The following is a 19,040-nucleotide window of genomic DNA, read 5'->3' on the forward strand; positions in this document are numbered from 1 at the left end:
CAATACTACTGCTATACAACTGTATTGCAGTATATGCCACTGGCACATTGTAACGAATCTGCAGAAACCATGCAGCCTTGGGTCTGACAAAGACCCAAGGCTGTCATGGCAACCGATCGCTGCCCCGATGACGTCGTACGGTGACGTTGTAAGATGATTGCACCAACGTGCCACCATCCTTTAAATGTTGGCGGCGGCATCAGACCGGTTAATACCCGCGGTTGGTGCTAGCACCAATCACAGTTATTAGCAGTGGGTCTTTGCTGCAATATGCAGAAAACCATACCTCTGTTTGAAGAGGGCTCAGCCCGTGAGCCCTCTTCATACAGCCCCCGTACCGCTACGCCGTACACGTATGCTGAAGAGGGTGAAGGAGTTAATAGTTAATATTCTAACCCCCCCACACACAATTAATTATTTAATATGCTGTCCCTGCCCCTCAAATAAATAGTTAATATGCTGCTGCCCCCCCAAATAAATTGTTAATATGCTGCTGCCCCCTTAATTCATTAATTAATATGTTGCTGCCCCCCCTCCAATTGATTGGTTTATATGCTGATGCCCCCCCCCAATTGATTGATTTATATGCTGATGCCCCCCCCCAATTGATTGGTTAATATGCTGATGCCCCCCTTAATTAGTTGATATGCTGCTGCCCGCCCCACAATTAACTATTTAATATTCAGCCCCACCCCCAATTAATTATTTTATATATTTAGGGCCCCCACCATCTTTTACTGCGTTCTATTAAAAAAATAAAACCTTATACTCACCTCAGGTCCCGCATCTTGTTTCTTCTTGCCGCGTCTGGGCAGAAAAGGGTGCGCGGCTGCGTGATGACGTCATCACGCGGCCGCGCATCCTAGTGCATGGAGCGATGTGCGCCGGGGTTGTCTTCCGGCCACATCGCTCCAGTTATAGTGCTCAAGCGGCCGGAAACGGCCGCAGCGAGCACTATACAGTGACGGGCAGGAGCTTCCGGTCCAGATGGACGGAGGCCCCTGCTCGACTGCCGATGTGTCCGGCGGGTGCGCCAGCAGGAGCTTAATCATTGGCGCTATTGGAGTGCCAGGCCGGGGGCCCCTAAGCAATAAATCTGGATCCGGGGGCCCGGCGCTGGCGCTCCAAGAGCGCCAATGAGGATCCGGCTCTGCCCCCCCGATATCACCCACACATTCCCTCAGTAATGAACCCCACACAGCTTGCCTGTAATGTCCCCACACACAGCCCCCCTGTAATATCCCCAGTGATGTCCCCCCCACACAGCCCCCCTGTAATGTTCCCAGTGATGTCCCCCCACACAGCCTCCCTGTTATGTGCCCCACACAGATCCCCCTGTAATGTGTCCTACACAAATCCCCCTGTAATGTGTCCTACACAAATCCCCCTGTAATGTGCCCCACACAGATCCTCCTGTAATGTGCCCCACACAGATCCTCCTGTAATGTGCCCCACACAGATCCTCCTGTAATGTGCCCCATACAGATCCCATTGTAATGTGCCGCACACAGATCCACCTGTAATGTGCCCCATACAGATCCCATTGTAATGTGCATCGCATATACCTTTTTTGGATGCTGGATTCCCTGCCTTTGTTCTATTTTTTGTTTTCTCACATAGATCCGGGGCACCACACAAAAGATCCGGGGCACGGGCCCCGGATCTTTTGATCTAGCGACGCCCCTGGTGACGGGGATGACAGCTCTCTGCCCTAAGTGTGGTATTGCCACTATTGGGCTTGCGGTCGTGTCGCCGTGTGTTGCTCTCATTCACCCAGTGATTCCCATTGTGACCAATGTTGCTGCTATTGGCTGGTCTTGGTTCAGGTGATTTATTTATGGATTAATCTTGGTTCTAGTACTATATTTATGTAGAGTTTGGTATTTATGTTTTAAAGTTCTGGTGCTGTATGTATGTACGGAGCTTGGTTCTGCTGCTACAGTATATTTATTCTAAGAGCTGGTTTCTGGTACTGTATGTATGGTATGAGCTTTGTTGTGGTACTGTATGTATCACATATGTTGCGTATAATTCTGCAAATCTACATTCTAGATTGTAGCACTAATTTAATCCTGGTCTAACCAGAGGACCTGGGAAGTAATTATTTATAAGACCATTCTCAATAAACTTCAGTTACAAATTGCGTTTCTGTCCTCTATGTTAAAGATACCTTGGGGGGATTCCGTGTCCTTACAAGGGAGAGAAGAAGCTCATCCCACTGTATTCTTGTACAGTGAGCTACATCCTCCCGTGCAGTGTGAATGACGTATATTTGTGCACTGACGTGGGAACAGCGGTGTTAGCCAGCAGTGTGGCCGTCCCGAATCCCTGCCCGCACAGCCCGGGACACAGCTCTGCATTCCCCAACCTACAACAAGACGGATTCTGCCAGGAATGAGAAAGTTGTAGGCACGCAGTATATTTTTTCCAGTGGGCGGGGACAGGGGCGGAGCTGTGAACGGGAAGGAGGGCTGTCCGGTGAAGCGGGGCTGCTCCGCAGCGTGGCTCTGTGGCGGGGGATGTCTCTCGTCCTGTACTTGTAGTTTGGAGCCTCTGTTTATTCCCAGGCTCTCTCCTGTGCCGGACGTACAACTGGAGCTAGCGGGAGACGCGTCGGAGATAGCGCGTATTCATTCTCTACAGCATCGGCAGTACAAGACACGGACTGTCCCCAGAGCCCTCCGGAGTCATGGCTACTTCACCGTGCAGCAGCAGTGGGGTCTCCTCGTCCTCCTCCTCCGGCTTCACCATAGACAGCGGGCTGGAAATCAAGACCAAATCCGTGGAGCAGACCCTGGTCCCCCTCATATCTCAGGTAATCAGATCTCTGGAGTCCGAAAAGATGGGGGTAAAGTCTCACTGCTGTACTAGGGATTTTACAGGAGGCAGAGCTGTGGATACACACGACATCTGTTGACAGTCCAATGTTATACAGCGGTGGTATCCACACAGCCCCCCCCCCCATTATACAGTGGTGGTATCCACACAGCCCCCCCCCCCCCCCATTATACAGCGGTGGTATCCACACAGCCCCCCCCCCATTATACAGCGGTGGTATCCACACAGCCCCCCCCCCCATTATACAGCGGTGGTATCCACACAGCCACCCCCCCCCCCCCATTATACAGCGGTGGTATCCACACAGCCACCCCCCCCCCCCCATTATACAGCGGTGGTATCCACACAGCCCCCCCCCCCCATTATACAGCGGTGGTATCCACACAGCCCCCCCCCCATTATACAGCGGTGGTATCCACACAGCCCCCCCCCCATTATACAGCGGTGGTATCCACACAGCCCCCCCCCCCCATTATACAGCGGTGGTATCCACACAGCCCCCCCCCCCCATTATACAGCGGTGGTATCCACACAGCCCCCCCCCCCCCCATTATACAGCGGTGGTATCCACACAGCCCCCCCCCCCCCCCCATTATACAGCGGTGGTATCCACACAGCCGCCCCCCCCCCCCCCATTATACGGCGGCGGTATCCACACAGCGCAACACCCCCCCCCCCCCATTATATGGCGTGGTATCCACACAGCCACCCCCAACCCCCCCCCCCCCCCCATTGTACAGCGCTGGTATCCACACAGCCACCCCCCCCCCATTATACAGCGGTGGTATCCACACAGCCCCCCCCCCCCCCCCATTATACAGCGGTGGTATCCACACAGCCTCCCCCCCCCCCCTTATACAGCGGTGGTATCCACACAGCCTCCCCCCCCATTATACAGCGGTGGTATCCACACAGCCTCCCCCCCCCCCCCCCATTATACGGCGGTGGTATCCACACAGCCACCCCCCCTCCCCATTATACAGCGGTGGTATCCACACAGCCACCCCCCCTCCCCATTATACAGCGGTGGTATCCACACAGCCACCCCCCCTCCCCATTATACAGCGGTGGTATCCACACAGCCCCCCGCCCCCCCCATTATACAGCGGTGGTATCCACACAGCCACGCCCAACCGCATTATACAGCGGTGGTATCCACACAGCCTCCCCCCCCCCCCCCATTATACGGCGGTGGTATCCACACAGCCCCCCCCCCCCATTATACGGCGGTGGTATCCACACAGCCCCCCCCCCCCATTATACGGCGGTGGTATCCACACAGCCTCCCCCCCCCCCCCCCCATTATACGGCGGTGGTATCCACACAGCCACCCCCCCTCCCCATTATACAGCGGTGGAATCCACACAGCCACTCCCCCTCCCCATTATACAGCGGTGGTATCCACACAGCCACCCCACCCCCCCATTATACAGCGGTGGTATCCACACAGCCCCCCCCCCCATTATACAGCGGTGGTATCCACGCAGCCACCCCCCCCCCCATTATACAGCGGTGGTATCCACACAGCCACCCCCCCTCCCCATTATACAGCGGTGGTATCCACACAGCCCCCCGCCCCTCCCCCCATTATACAGCGGTGGTATCCACACAGCCCCCCGCCCCTCCCCCCATTGTACAGCGGTGGTATCCACACAGCCACCCGCCCCCCCCATTGTACAGCGGTGATATCCACACAGCCACCCTCCCCCCCCCCCCCCCCCATTATACAGCGGTGGTATCCACACAGCCACCCCCCCTCCCCATTATACAGCGGTGGTATCCACACAGCCACCCCCCCCCCCCCATTATACAGCGGTGGTATCCACACAGCCACCCCCCCTCCCCATTATACAGCGGTGGTATCCACACAGCCCCCCGCCCCCCCCATTATACAGCGGTGGTATCCACACAGCCCCCCCCCCCCATTATACAGCGGTGGTATCCACACAGCCCCCCCCCCATTGTACAGCGGGGGTATCCACACAGCCCCCCCCCCCCCATTATACAGCGGTGGTATCCACACAGCCCCCCCCCCCCCCATTGTACAGCGGGGGTATCCACACAGCCACCCGCCCCCCCCATTGTACAGCGGTGGTATCCACACAGCCGCCCCCCCCCATTATACGGCGGTGGTATCCACACAGCGCAACCCCCCCCATTGTACAGCGGGGGTATCCACACAGCCACCCGCCCCCCCCATTGTACAGCGGTGGTATCCACACAGCCGCCCCCCCCCCATTATACGGCGGTGGTATCCACACAGCGCAACCCCCCCCCCCCCATTATATGGCGTGGTATCCACACAGCCACCCCCAACCCCCCCCCCCCCCATTGTACAGCGCTGGTATCCACACAGCCACCCCCCCCCCCCCCCATTATACAGCGGTGGTATCCACACAGCCACCCCCCCCCCCCATTATACAGCGGTGGTATCCACACAGCCACGCCCAACCCCATTATACAGCGGTGGTATCCACACAGCCACGCCCAACCCCATTATACAGCGGTGGTATCCACACAGCCTCCCCCCCCCCCCCCTTATACAGCGGTGGTATCCACACAGCCCCCCCACCCCCATTATACGGCGGTGGTATCCACACAGCCCCCCCCCCCCCCCATTATACAGCGGTGGTATCCACACAGCCACCCCCCCCCCCCCCCATTTTACAACGGTGGTATCCACACAGCCACCCCCCTCCCCATTATACAGCGGTGGTATCCACACAGCCCCCCGCCCCCCCCATTATACAGCGGTGGTATCCACACAGCCCCCCGCCCCTCCCCCCATTGTACAGCGGTGGTATCCACACAGCCACCCGCCCCCCCATTGTACAGCGGTGATATCCACACAGCCACCCTCCCCCCCCCCCCCCCCCCCCCATTATACAGCGGTGGTATCCACACAGCCACCCCCCCTCCCCATTATACAGCGGTGGTATCCACACAGCCACCCCCCCCCCCCCCCCATTATACAGCGGTGGTATCCACACAGCCACCCCCCCTCCCCATTATACAGCGGTGGTATCCACACAGCCCCCCGCCCCCCCCATTATACAGCGGGGGTATCCACACAGCCCCCCCCCCCATTATACAGCGGTGGTATCCACACAGCCCCCCCCCCCCCCCATTGTACAGCGGGGGTATCCACACAGCCACCCGCCCCCCCCATTGTACAGCGGTGGTATCCACACAGCCGCCCCCCCCCATTATACGGCGGTGGTATCCACACAGCGCAACCCCCCCCCCCCCATTATATGGCGTGGTATCCACACAGCCACCCCCAACCCCCCCCCCCCCATTGTACAGCGCTGGTATCCACACAGCCACCCCCCCCCCCCCATTATACAGCGCTGGTATCCACACAGCCACCCCCCCCCCCCATTATACAGCGGTGGTATCCACACAGCCACGCCCAACCCCATTATACAGCGGTGGTATCCACACAGCCACGCCCAACCCCATTATACAGCGGTGGTATCCACACAGCCTCCCCCCCCCCCCCCCCCTTATACAGCGGTGGTATCCACACAGCCCCCCCCCCCCCATTATACGGCGGTGGTATCCACACAGCCTCCCCCCCCCCCCCATTATACGGCGGTGGTATCCACACAGCCACCCCCCCTCCCCATTATACAGCGGTGGTATCCACACAGCCACCCCCCCTCCCCATTATACAGCGGTGGTATCCACACAGCCCACCCCCCCTCCCCATTATACAGCGGTGGTATCCACACAGCCCCCCGCCCCCCCCATTATACAGCGGTGGTATCCACACAGCCACCCCCCCTCCCCATTATACAGCGGTGGTATCCACACAGCCCCCCGCCCCCCCCCATTATACAGCGGTGGTATCCACACAGCCCCCCGCCCCCCCCATTATACGGCGGTGGTATCCCCCCCCCCCCCATGCATGCTGATGTGGTGCTGCATACATGTGGTGTACCATGGCGAATTTACATGTGTTAAACATAGCATCTGTTTAGATCTGTGTATATGTATTGTACTATGTAGAGCACTCGTGTTTTATGACATGCATAGAATCTATATTTGTTTGTGGAACTCTGCATGTTAGGGTAATGTAGTTTGGTATAGTTACCGTAAGTATTAATGTTTATCAAGTAAAACCGAGGAAGGCAATGGGCAGGGGTGAGGGAAATATATTGCGTGTAGAATCATTCATATGGTCAACTTGTGTTAGTGTTTGGCATGTTTACTGTATGTCGTTGTATTTTAGGTTTTCCAGCTCAATGTGTGTACAGTTATGTACAGTAGGACATAATATATATGTTGTGATATGTGACTACGCTGCAAAAATGAAATAAAAGAGCTGGGCGCCAGGGAGGGGAAGAGGGGCACTGGAGCTGGGCGCCAGGGAGGGGAAGAGGGGCACTGGAGTTGGGCGCCAGGGAGGGGAAGAGGGGCACTGGAGCTGGGCGCCAGGGAGGGGAAGAGGGGCATTGGAGCTGGGCGCCAGGGAGGGGAAGAGGGGCACTGGAGCTGGGCGCCAGGGAGGGGAAGAGGGGCACTGGAGCTGGGCGCCAGGGAGGGGAAGAGGGGCACTGGAGCTGGGCGCCAGGGAGGGGAAGAGGGGCACTGGAGCTGGGCGCCAGGGAGGGGAAGAGGGGCACTGGAGCTGGGCGCCAGGGAGGGGAAGAGGGGCACTGGAGCTGGGCGCCAGGGAGGGGAAGAGGGGCACTGGAGCTGGGCGCCAGGGAGGGGAAGAGGGGCACTGGAGCTGGGCGCCAGGGAGGGGAAGAGGGGCACTGGAGCTGGGCGCCAGGGAGGGGCAGCCGGGGCACTGGAGCTGGGCGCCAGGGAGGGGCAGCCGGGGCACTGGAGCTGGGCGCCAGGGAGGGGCAGCCGGGGCACTGGAGCTGGGCGCCAGGGAGGGGCAGCCGGGGCACTGGAGCTGGGCGCCAGGGAGGGGCAGCCGGGGCACTGGAGCTGGGCGCCAGGGAGGGGCAGCCGGGGCACTGGAGCTGGGCGCCAGGGAGGGGCAGCCGGGGCACTGGAGCTGGGCGCCAGGGAGGGGCAGCCGGGGCACTGGAGCTGGGCGCCAGGGAGGGGCAGCCGGGGCACTGGAGCTGGGCGCCAGGGAGGGGCAGCCGGGGCACTGGAGCTGGGCGCCAGGGAGGGGCAGCCGGGGGGGGTGGGCACTGGAGCTGGGCGCCAGGGAGGGGCAGCCGGGGGGGGTGGGCACTGGAGCTGGGCGCCAGGGAGGGGCATCCGTTATTTTTAAAAACTCATCCGGTTTTTGAAAACGCATGCGTTTTTGTCCGTTTTTAATTGTGCAAATTCAAAAAAATGGACAAAACGCATGCGTTTTTTACGATCTGAAAACGCACTAACTAAAAATGGCCCACAAACGGCCTAAAAACGCCACGTGTCTCTTCACCCTAAGGGTGTGTTCACATGTTGCAGTTAAAACTGCATTGCAATCAGCTTTGAGGTGGTTTTAGGTGCAGTTCTGTCAATTGAACAGTTAAAAGACATGAACTGAATGGGTAAATGAAATTTTTGGAGCAGGTTTGCCCTTCAAAATCTCATTCACTCTTTTTCAGTTCTTGTCTTTCACCTGTTCAATTGACAAAACTGCACCTAAAACCACCTCAAAGCTGATTGCGATGCGATCGGGCCGAGGCCCGCCCCGATGGGCGCGACTTTGTCTGCGTTTGCAAGCGCAGACAAAGCGCCCTGTGTGGCGCCGGCCTTAGGCTACAATAAACAGCTGTAACAGTTATTAAAAGTGTCTGTAGTTAATATTTATTGTTAATCCTGGTTCTGATGACAACCCAATATTTTTAAAATTGTCACAGAGACCAAAAAAATTCTGCAACGTGTGAACGCACCCTCAGGCTAAAGTACAGTAAATTACCAACATCCAGAGATCCGTTTGTCACTAGGGGTCTTCTGTAAGTCGGATGTTCTCAAGTAGGGGACCACCTGTAGTATAAAATGGATGGCAGCAGTATCGTGTGTGTGTGTGTGTGTGTGTGTGTGTGTGTGTGTGTGTGTGTACCTTGTTTGAGTGCAATGTTCCATGTGCACCCCCAAGTTAAAATGATTTCTTTTACTGTATTGTGTTATTTGCATTAAAGATTGTTGGTCAAAATTTGCATATATTTTGCATTCCAGCAAAACCATTGTGGTTTTCACTGCACTTTTTTATTTAGTCTGTGGATAAATATGCATAAATCATAAGCTTCCCAGAAGGATCTATGGCTAACTGGCATAGAGCAGAGAGGCTATACAAGAGCTAACTTCTTACTAGGGAATTGTGCAATCCTCCCATTGTTTTCAGTTCCCCATTATCTGGAGTAAACAATGCCTGTAGGAAAGTCCACGTTACTGGCATAGTAAAGCGCTGCGAAAAAAAAGGAATGGTTACAGTCATACATTAGTGGTTTAGCTTGTCTTTTATGCAGAAGCTTAAAGGGAACCTGTCACCAGGAGACCCATTTTTAGCACTCCCCCAGTCCCCACAGAGCATAGTACATACACTGCCAAAGTATAAAAAATAGATTTTACAGAAAAAAAGATATGTTATCATAGTACATAAGGCTCGAAAAAGACGCAAGTCCATCAAGTCCAACCTGTAAGAATTAAATAAATGTTTTATCCCCATAACCCGTGATATTTTTTTCTCTCCAGAAAGGCATCCAGGCCTCTCTTGAACATGTACGTAGAGTCCGCCATAACAACCGCCTGCGGCAGGGAGTTCCACAGTCTCACTGCTCTTACAGTAAAGAACCTTTGTCTATGTTGATGGTAAAATCGCCTCTCCTCTAGGCATAGAGGATGCTCCATTGTCCTGGTTACAGGCCTAGGTATAAAAAGATCTTTGGAGAGATCCTTGTACTGTCCGTTCAGTAGATTGGCCCTTTCCTCATCTCCTTCCACCATGACCCCCATGTTATTTCTAAGGGGACCCACACTCTCTGTTTTTAGTTTCTTATCATTTATATACTTGAAAAATAATTTGGGATTATTTTTGCTCTCCCTGGCAATTTTTCTCTCTCTATTTTTGCGGCCTTCATATGCTTTTTACAAGATTTATTTTTATCTCTATAATTCTGTAATGCCTCATCGCTACCTTCACGTTTTAGCACCTTAAACGCTTTGTCTTTCTCGCTTATTGCTTTCCTTACAAGACTAGTTAGCCACATTGGCTGTTTCTTGTTCCTTTTATGCTTTTTCCCCATAAGGTATGTGTTTCTCACAGGACTTTTTCAGAATATATGAGAAAGTCCCATTTTTGGGAGGGGCTTTTGTCTTTGAGAACATTATCCCAGTCTATGCCTTTAAGGTCTTCCCTCAGTTGCTGAAAATTTGCCCTCCTGAAGTTTAGAGTGTTGGTTGCCCCGTTTCCCTAGCGCTCAAAAATCAATGATATTATGATCACTATTACCCAGGTTCACCCCAACCTGTAGTTTTGATACCCTATCAGGTCTGTTGGTTATATTGTACCTTTCAGTAGCATCTGCTGTGTGACTAGGCAGTTGCCTAATGGGAGGGGCTGGAAAGGAGCAGTCCCCCTCCACCCCCACCCTTGGGAAACATGTAACCTTTTCAAATATATGAATAACTCCCCACACTCCGGATTGGCTGTAGAGGAGCAGGGGGCGTCGCTAAGCCAAGTGATGGGTGTTTTCATATATTTGAAAAGGTCACATGGAGTAGCTGTTCCCCAAGGGTGGGGGGGGAACTGCTCCTTTCCAGCCCCTCCCATTTGGCAACTGCCTAGTCACACAGCAGATGCTAATGAAAGGTACAATATAACATATCTTTTTTTCTGTAAAACCAATTTTTAATATAAAAACACTTTGGCAGCGTATGTACTATGCTCTGTGGGGACTGGGGAAGTGCTAAAAATGGGTCTCCTGGTGACAGGTTCCCTTTAAAGGGAACCTACGACCACATATCTACCTATGAAGGTAGATCAGGTGGTAGGTACATCTATAGGACGGGAGGATAGCCCTTTAATATTTGCCAAATAAAAGTTAGTCCTATACATGTACCTACCACCCGATCTACCTTTAAAGGTAGATATGTGGTGGTAGGTTCCCTTTAATTGTAAATGACATTTTCTTTTACACAGATTCCCATATTAGATTCAAGGAGGTCCAATTCCATCATTATGTTAATGTAGTCATTCTTTTGTTCTGCATAAAGGTAACATGTCAGAATTGAATTACAAAGGCTATTTGGGTGACAGCCAGGGGCAGAGCATTCTAGGGAGCCCATTGCCACCAAAACTGCCCACCAAATTTGATAAGAAGGATCTTCATCCATGAAATCCTCCTACATATGTTTGTTCTCTTAATACACTTGTACACAAGGGCCTTAACCCCTTAAGGACGGAGGGTTTTTCGCCTCATTTCTCGCTCTCCAACTTCAAAAATCCCTAACTTTTTCATTTTTCCGTGTACAGACCTGTGTGAGGGCTTATTTTGTGCGTAACGAATTTTACTTTCCCGCAATGTTATTTATTTTAACATGCCGTGTACTGCGAAGCTGAAAAAAAATTCCAAATGTGGAAAAATTGAAAAAAAAACGCACGTGCGTCACGTTCTTGTGGGCTCAGTTTTTACGACTTTCACTCTTCGCTCCAAATAACATGCCTACTTTATTCTTTGGTTCGGTGCGATCGCGGTGATACCAAATTTATACAGGTTTTATTGTGTTTTAATACATTTTCAAAAATTAAACGAATGTGTACAAAAAAGAAAAATTTTTTTTTGCCATCTTCTGACGCTAATAACTTTTTCATACTTTGGCGCACGGAGATGTGTGAGGGGTCATTTTTTGCGAAATGAGGCGACGTTTTCATTGCTACCATTTTGAGGTCTGTGCGACATTTTGATCATTTTTTATTTCATTTTTTATGTTATGTAAAAAGGTGTAAAAGTCGCATTTCGGACATTTGGGCGCCATTTCCCGCCTCGGAGGTCACCGCCGGCCGTAACCGTTTTTATATTTTGATAGATCGGGCATTTTGGGACGCGGCGATACCTAATATGTTTGTGATTTTTACTGTTTGTTATGTTTTATATCCGTTCTAGGGAAAGGGGGGTGATTTGAACTTTTAATATTTTATTGATTTTTTTTATTTTTTAAACTTTTTTTTTTCTTTTTTTTTTCACTATCTTTTAGACCATCTAGGGTACATTAACCCTAGATAGTCAGATCGCTGCTACCATATACTGCAATACTACAGTATTGCAATATATGGCATTTTTGCAGCACATTCATTACAATGAGCCACTGGCTCATTGTAACGAATATGCAGCTGCCAGATAGCCTCGTGTCAAAAGAAGACACGAGGCTACCATGGCAACCGATCGCCGCCCCCCGATGACGTTCGGGGGCGTGGCGATCGAAAAAAAGATGGCGGCGCCCGCGCGCCGCCGTCTTTTAAACGCCGCCGGCGACTTTGCCGGCGGCGTTTAGGGGGTTAATAGCCGCGATCGGTGCAGGCACCGACCGCGGTTATTAGCGGTGGGGGTTTTGTGCAAAATGCAAAAACCCCCACCTCTGTATGAAGAGGACTCAGCCCGTGAGCCCTCTTCATACATCCCTTATACCTCTGCGCCGTAGAGCTACGGCGCAGAGCGTTAAGGGGTTAAAGAGGACCTGTCACCCTGAAAAACTGCACTAGGAGCTGCTTACTAATGCTAAAACAGACGCAGCATTTTTACACTGCTAGCAGTATCGGTATTAGGGATTAGGGGCCGTGACTGCACGGCAGTCACCGTTGGCCTATGGAGTGAGCGGTCCGGGGAAGAGGCACCTCAGAACCCCCCCTCATGAATACGCTGGACAGCTTTGAGACTGGTCTGGCGTTTCTAGTGTACAGCGCGGCAGTGTCTGTTAGAGTTATCGGAGGTTTCCGATAACGCCAGCAGTGTAACACTGCTGCGTCTGTTTTAGTATGCAGCTCCTAGTGCCGTTTTTAAGGGTGACATGTCCTCTTTAAACTGCAGATTGAAAGCAGCAATGCATCCTCCATTCCCCTGCATAGTACCATATGTAGAAAGTGAATTCCAGACTTTCAGGGGCTATAATACTCCATCCACATATGGCAGCCTTAATTTACTTGACTTTAGTAAAAAAAAAAAACTTTCACTCCTCATCACTGTCAAGTATTTTTTCAATTTATTTTCACATATGTATATGACTGCAATAGATATATGAATTGTTAGGCCCAGTTTACACTTGCATTGTAGCTTTACATCTTTTGTTATAGAAAAGCATGATGCAAATAAAATACTGAAGGTGAATGGAAATTATTTAGTTCACCTTCCATTCCCTGTAAACTTGCATGTACAGAAGGGTATCTTTCTTTGTGCTTTTGTTATTAATGTCTGAATATGCCTGTAGAAATCAATGGTTCAGTATGGTTTTATGCAAATGACCTGAGGTAAGTCCAATTAACATCTTCCCTGAAGCTGAGAGTGGCCTATTCATGACTCGCAACCGCACCTTTGATGGACAACTCTATAGTTCCTCATGCTGTTTGGGAAAATGAGGTCATTGCCTCCGTCCTCCTCCATCACACAGAACTGTACAGCAGCATGTTATAGGAGCAGATATTCAGATGGCAGGTAGTGAGCCTAGTGCAGCAGTGTGCTGAGGGAAGGTTAAAAGATGCAGCCCCTCTGTACAAGAAGCATGCTAATACATGGGTACATGGAGGAAGTTTGGTCAGGTACTGTAGCTGCAGCCTTGTCTGTGTATCATAGGCAGGAGCTAAAGCAAAGTAACTACCAAAGCAACACTAAAGCATTGCTGAACTTTGCATTGCACATAGAAATAATTAGGGAAAAGGAGAAGGTAGCGGTAACGGGGTAGTCTCCACCTGGCTCAACTTGCTCACTCTAAGTGCTGAAGCTCATTTGCATAGTAAAGAAAAGGTAATTTTGCACTGTTTAATGTATGGATCAACAAGTTAATGTCTTCGATGGATTCCTTGTAATCTTCGCTAAAAGGTAGTGGTGTCAGAATTGCTGAGATAGAACATCTTACGGGTTCAGTTTAACTTGTATATATCACAATCGAGTAATAAAACATGTTAGTGAATGGGCACATCCATGTTTATACCTTGAGGCTAAAAAACCCTTCTTATCCTGTGAAGAGCTAAACAGGATATGTTGGAGATTTGTTCGTCTCTACGGTGGTACCCTTAGATTTAGGTCACAATTCCTCAACCTGCATGTGAACAAGCTGCTAGTCATCTCGCTCTTTTCCCTCAGCACTACCTCTGCCTGCTGTAATTTCAAATCCGCAGAGGGAGTATTAGCACATGGTGGGAGGGGGAAAATGCTGTTTGCTCAATGTAACATCCTGTGAATCGGCAGCACGTATGGGCTCTGGTAACACCCTCAGAGCCCTTCTGGTTCATTGCATAGTTTTACAAGTTTATTTGAGATGGATGGAGACCATGGATAACAAGTTTAAGAAGATTATCTCAATCACAGTGCTTGGATCTATGAGTAAGTGTCCTTGGTTTATCATGCAAGATTTTGATGATAAATTTCCCTCCAAAAAGGGCAGGGAAACGTTGAAGTGGGCTTTGCCTAAGTTTGGCCCCATTTTATGGTCTAAGGCTTAGCCAACGTAAAATCCTTGAATCCTTTTCTTTTACTCTTGTTTGGTGGTAGCCTTGACACTATACTATTTGGAGAGGGTAGAGATCTTCTGCCTTTTAACTTTGGAACATATTTCAATATTGTACATAAAGCTACAAGAAGTAATGTTTTGTTGAGAATGGAATAGCAGATGGCCCTAGCTGTGGACAGTCTTTAGTAGATAAGGGTTCTCCGAAAAATTTTATACCCTCCTAAAGAGTTTATACAATGAACCAATGGCAAGGATACACACCCCAGGATTCCTGTCTTTGCCATTTAGACTGCGGAAGGATACACGCAGGGTTGCCCTCTATCACCCCTACTCTTCAATTTGGTGCTGGAACCTTTAGCAAGCTCTCTTGAGGATGGGGCACTTTTTGAGGGCATCAAAATAGGAAAAGAAACCGTGAAACAGGCACTTTTTTTTCAGACAACATAATCTTATTTTTTTTCCCAACCTAGAACAACACCTAGAGAGGGTATTAAGGCACATTGAGTGATTTGGAGCTTTTGCAGGGTTCACAATCAATGTGACAAAAAGTTAAATTCTGGAGTTAAGGACAGAGAGGTCTAGCACCTATTGGCCACCACCAGGCATGCACATAAAAAGGGCACATTCGCGTTTAACATACTTGGGAATACACATCGGGCGACAACCTGAACAGATGTATACACTCCACTAATCGAAAAAATACTGAAGGAACTAAGGAGGCGGCAGCAGCTCCCCTTAACCATGCTAGGTTGTGGTCATCTAATAAAGATGATCTTGTCCCCGAGACTCCTCTATCCCCTACAAACTATTCCAGTGTTATTGACCCACACCGACGTGAACAAGATAACAAAAGCTTTACAAACATTCCTGTGGAGGGGGAAGAGACCCAGGATCACAGCCAAGAAATTGATGATTAGTGAATGGGAAGGGGGCATAAACCTACCCAATATAAGAGGTTATAATCTTGCTTGCCTGTTTTGACATGTGGTGGATTGGATCAATGGCACGGCCAAGTACTCAAATATGAAACTGGAAAGAGAGCTGGTGGCACCAAATGATGTGGTGGCATTGCTTCACACCAGTTTCTCGAAAAGGCCTCCAATAGCAAGGCAGCCATCAGTAATATGTGATACATTGGCAGCTTGGAAAGAGATGAGGAAGCTATATCATTTACCTTTCCTGTTGATTAAACATATGCCACTTTGGAACCACAGAGAATTTATGCCAGGAAAAGAAAGTGCTCTTTATAAACGTTGGAAGGAGTTGGGGGTGAGAAAGGTGGCCGACCTCATACATGATACCGAACCAAGATGGCGATCGATGGAAGAACTTCAGACAAAATTCTCCTTAAAGGGCAGTGTTGAGTTTACGTATCACATCTCGAGGGAGGCATCTGACTCCCTTTTGACTCTCTTCTGGGCACATGTCAGAGTATTCGCAGTATCACCAGATTGTATGCAGATTATAAAAAAAAAAAAATCATGTGTTAAAAGGGATACAAAATAAGGTAGGGAAAGTTTGGGTCAAGCGATTCCTGGACAGGAGATCTATGAGGGACTTATGCAAGGGTGGGCTAAAGTTAGACTATGTAATAAGTGAACAGTGGCGGGAGACATATTTCAGGATAATGCACCGTGCCTACTATGGATTTAACCCCTTAGGGACGTGGCCCTTTTTCGTTTTTTGCATTTAAATTTTTCACTCCCCACCTTCAAAAATCTAACTTTTTTTTTCCTCCATGTAAAGAGCTCTGTTTTGGGCTTGTTTTCTGCGTAACAAATTGAACTTCATAGTGATGGTATTTATTATTCCATGCCGTGTACTGGGAAGCGGGAAAAAAATTCAGAATGCAGTGAAAATGATGAAAAACGCATTTGCGCCGTTTTCTTGTGGGCTTGGATTTTACAGCTTTCACTGAGCGCCCCAAATCACATGTCTATTTTATTCTTTGGTTCGGTACGATCACGAGGATACCAAATTTGTACAGGTTTTATAATGTTTTCATACATTTAAAAAAAAAATTAAAGCCTTCTGTACAAAAAAAATTCTTCATTTTGCCATGTTCTGGCACTAATAACTTTTTCATACTTCAGTGCACGGAGCTGTGGGTGGTGTCATTTTTTGCGACTTTTGATGACGTTTTTAATGCTATCATTTTGAGGACTGTATGGGCTTTTGATCACTTTTTATAGAATTTTTTTATATTTTTCAAAATGGCAAAAAAGTGGCATTTTTGACTTTGGGCGCCAATTTCCGTTATGGGGTTAAACGCCGAAAAATTCGCTAATATATTTTTTGATCGGACATTTTGGGCCGCAATGATGCCTAATGTGTTTATGATTTTTACTGTTTATTTATATTTATATCAGTTCTAGGGAAAGGGGGGTGATTTTAAACTTTTTTTACTTACCATTATTTAAGATCCTCCAGGGTAATTTAACCCTGCAGGGTCCGATTGCTAATACTAAATACTGCAATACTACTGTATTGCAGTATATAGTAACTTTACAATGATTTTTAATAGCCTGCCCTCTGCTGGCTATTTATAAATCATTGCACATGGCAAGCCTACGAGTCTCAATGAGACTCTAGCCTGCCATAGCAACCGATCGCCGTCCTCCGATGACATTCCAGGGGGCGGCGATCGTCCATCCAAGATGGCGGCGCCCATATAACGGTATGTTATGTGCCGTGGTCGGGTTCGACCGTGGCGCTTAACAGGTTAACTGCCGCAATCGGTGCCAGCACCGTGACATCCCCCAGTGAACCGAGCCGCGGGTCGAAAAGGTCGATAGGAATGATATGATGCAGGTCACTGTGCACTAGTGGCACTAGAAAAATGGAAAATGTAACAGACGTGTGATCACTAGGTATCATATATATTGCCAAAATGTTAAAATTTTCACAAAGGGAATGTTTTGTATGTTTTTGTTTGAAAACCAAATAAAACTATTTAAAAAAATGGAATAGCTAGCAGTATAAGGAATTAAAATTATTTTTCTGTAAGCAACTCTTTAAATTAAAAACACATTATCTTACTTTACATTTGCATCAAGGTTTAAGTACAGGAGTATCATGCAGTTAAATTGTATGTTAATAACATTCATTTAGGGACAGGGCTGCCTGAAATAAGTTGATGGGTAGGGTGGGAGAGAGCTTTGTGTAGCAGATCTCAGACTTGTGTCTGGGTTGCTAAAGGGATAATCTGAGACACGAGACACAACCTATAAACCACAGGAAGGTTGACTGTCCCTGTAAAAATGGATCTACTTGTCTGCATGAATATTTAGGCAAGCATACCCAAAATAGGATAGAGCTACATGATTAATCTCTGGACACTGTACAGTGTATTACTGCCATGTATAGATATCGTAACAGTTTTGTATAAACTTATATCTATATAGCGGAAATAGAAACAAAGAAATCTATTTTTTGTTCCTGTTGGTGTTAGACAGTTGCAACATCCAGGAGATTTCATTATCCCTATCAGGACACATTGGTCTTTCATACACAAATAAAAAAAACATTTTGTTCCATCTTTTCCTGAGGATTTACGGTTATTTTTTTTTGTTTGTAAGCAGCTTTGACCCTTCAAATAATCAAGAAATTAGCATTTCGTCTCCATGTGCATCGCTCCTTGGTCCTTCCCTTCTGCTTTGATTGACCTCTGACAATCTCTGTGACTGCACATGAAGAGACCATTGTGGGAACAAACCCCTTGTGTATTTAGTAGTCATACAATTACCTTACATAGGTTTACACTGCACTATTCTCACTCTTTATGTAGTAAAAAAAGCTTTGATTAAGGAAACTAACAGGTTAACTGCCATGACTGTTGCCAGCAATGAACGCGGCAGTTAACTGCCAGAGTCTGCTGTATAATATAGCAGATACCGGGCCTCTATGGAGAAGGAATAGCACTTACCTCTTTATGACATAAATTTACGTTGGGAAGTCTTTAAAGAAGACCTGTCACCCAATTTATCGGCACTAGGAGCTGCTTACTAAAGTAAACAGCTCCTAGTGCTTGATCAAAAGCCGCAGTGTTACAGTGATAGCGTTACCGGAAACCTCCGGTAACGCTAACAAACACTGCGGCGGGGTACAGTCTTGCAAAGCTGTCCGATGTATTCATTAGGGGGCGGGGTTGGGCGTGGCTAGGGGCGGTGACTGCCGCCTAGCTTGCGGCAGTCACTGCTGGCCTACGGAGCTAGCGGGGCGGTCCGGGGAAGAGGCATCTCCAAATTGGTCTGCAGATGCTGCAATACTAATGGAGGCTATGGTTTGAATGTATACGGATGCATCTTTTGCGGTTTAGCATATTGGATATGTTGTGGAGATAATAAATAGATATTTTTGGCTAATTATTAAGAGTTATATTTTAAATGTCATGTAGACATCCTGCTTTCTGATCCACAAAATTTTAAGTTTTTAAACAGTTTTTCTTTTGGTATTTTTTTTCAAGTTTCACTTGTAAAATTTAAAATCAATAAATAATGGTTTGGGGGGAATAAATCAGACCTACTGAAAAGCCATTTCATGCCATTAGCCTTGCCGAAGCCTACAAAACGGTTGATAAATGT

At 49.0% G+C, this 19,040-nt stretch overlaps 1 protein-coding gene across 1 annotated transcript in view; it reads left to right on the top strand.

The window, feature by feature from the left end:
- The first annotated feature begins 2,326 nt into the window (after nucleotides 1-2,326).
- The window catches only part of CTNNAL1 (catenin alpha like 1), a 194,171-nt gene continuing 177,457 nt past the window's right edge, over nucleotides 2,327-19,040 (top strand). The window contains exon 1 of the mRNA XM_072152805.1: nucleotides 2,327-2,815. Coding sequence (XP_072008906.1) covers nucleotides 2,690-2,815 — 126 coding nt within the window. The 5' untranslated portion in view covers nucleotides 2,327-2,689. The remainder of the gene's footprint in view (nucleotides 2,816-19,040) is intronic.

The sequence above is a fragment of the Engystomops pustulosus genome, chromosome 5, assembly GCF_040894005.1.
Source record: "Engystomops pustulosus chromosome 5, aEngPut4.maternal, whole genome shotgun sequence".
Lineage (NCBI taxonomy): Eukaryota > Metazoa > Chordata > Amphibia > Anura > Leptodactylidae > Engystomops > Engystomops pustulosus.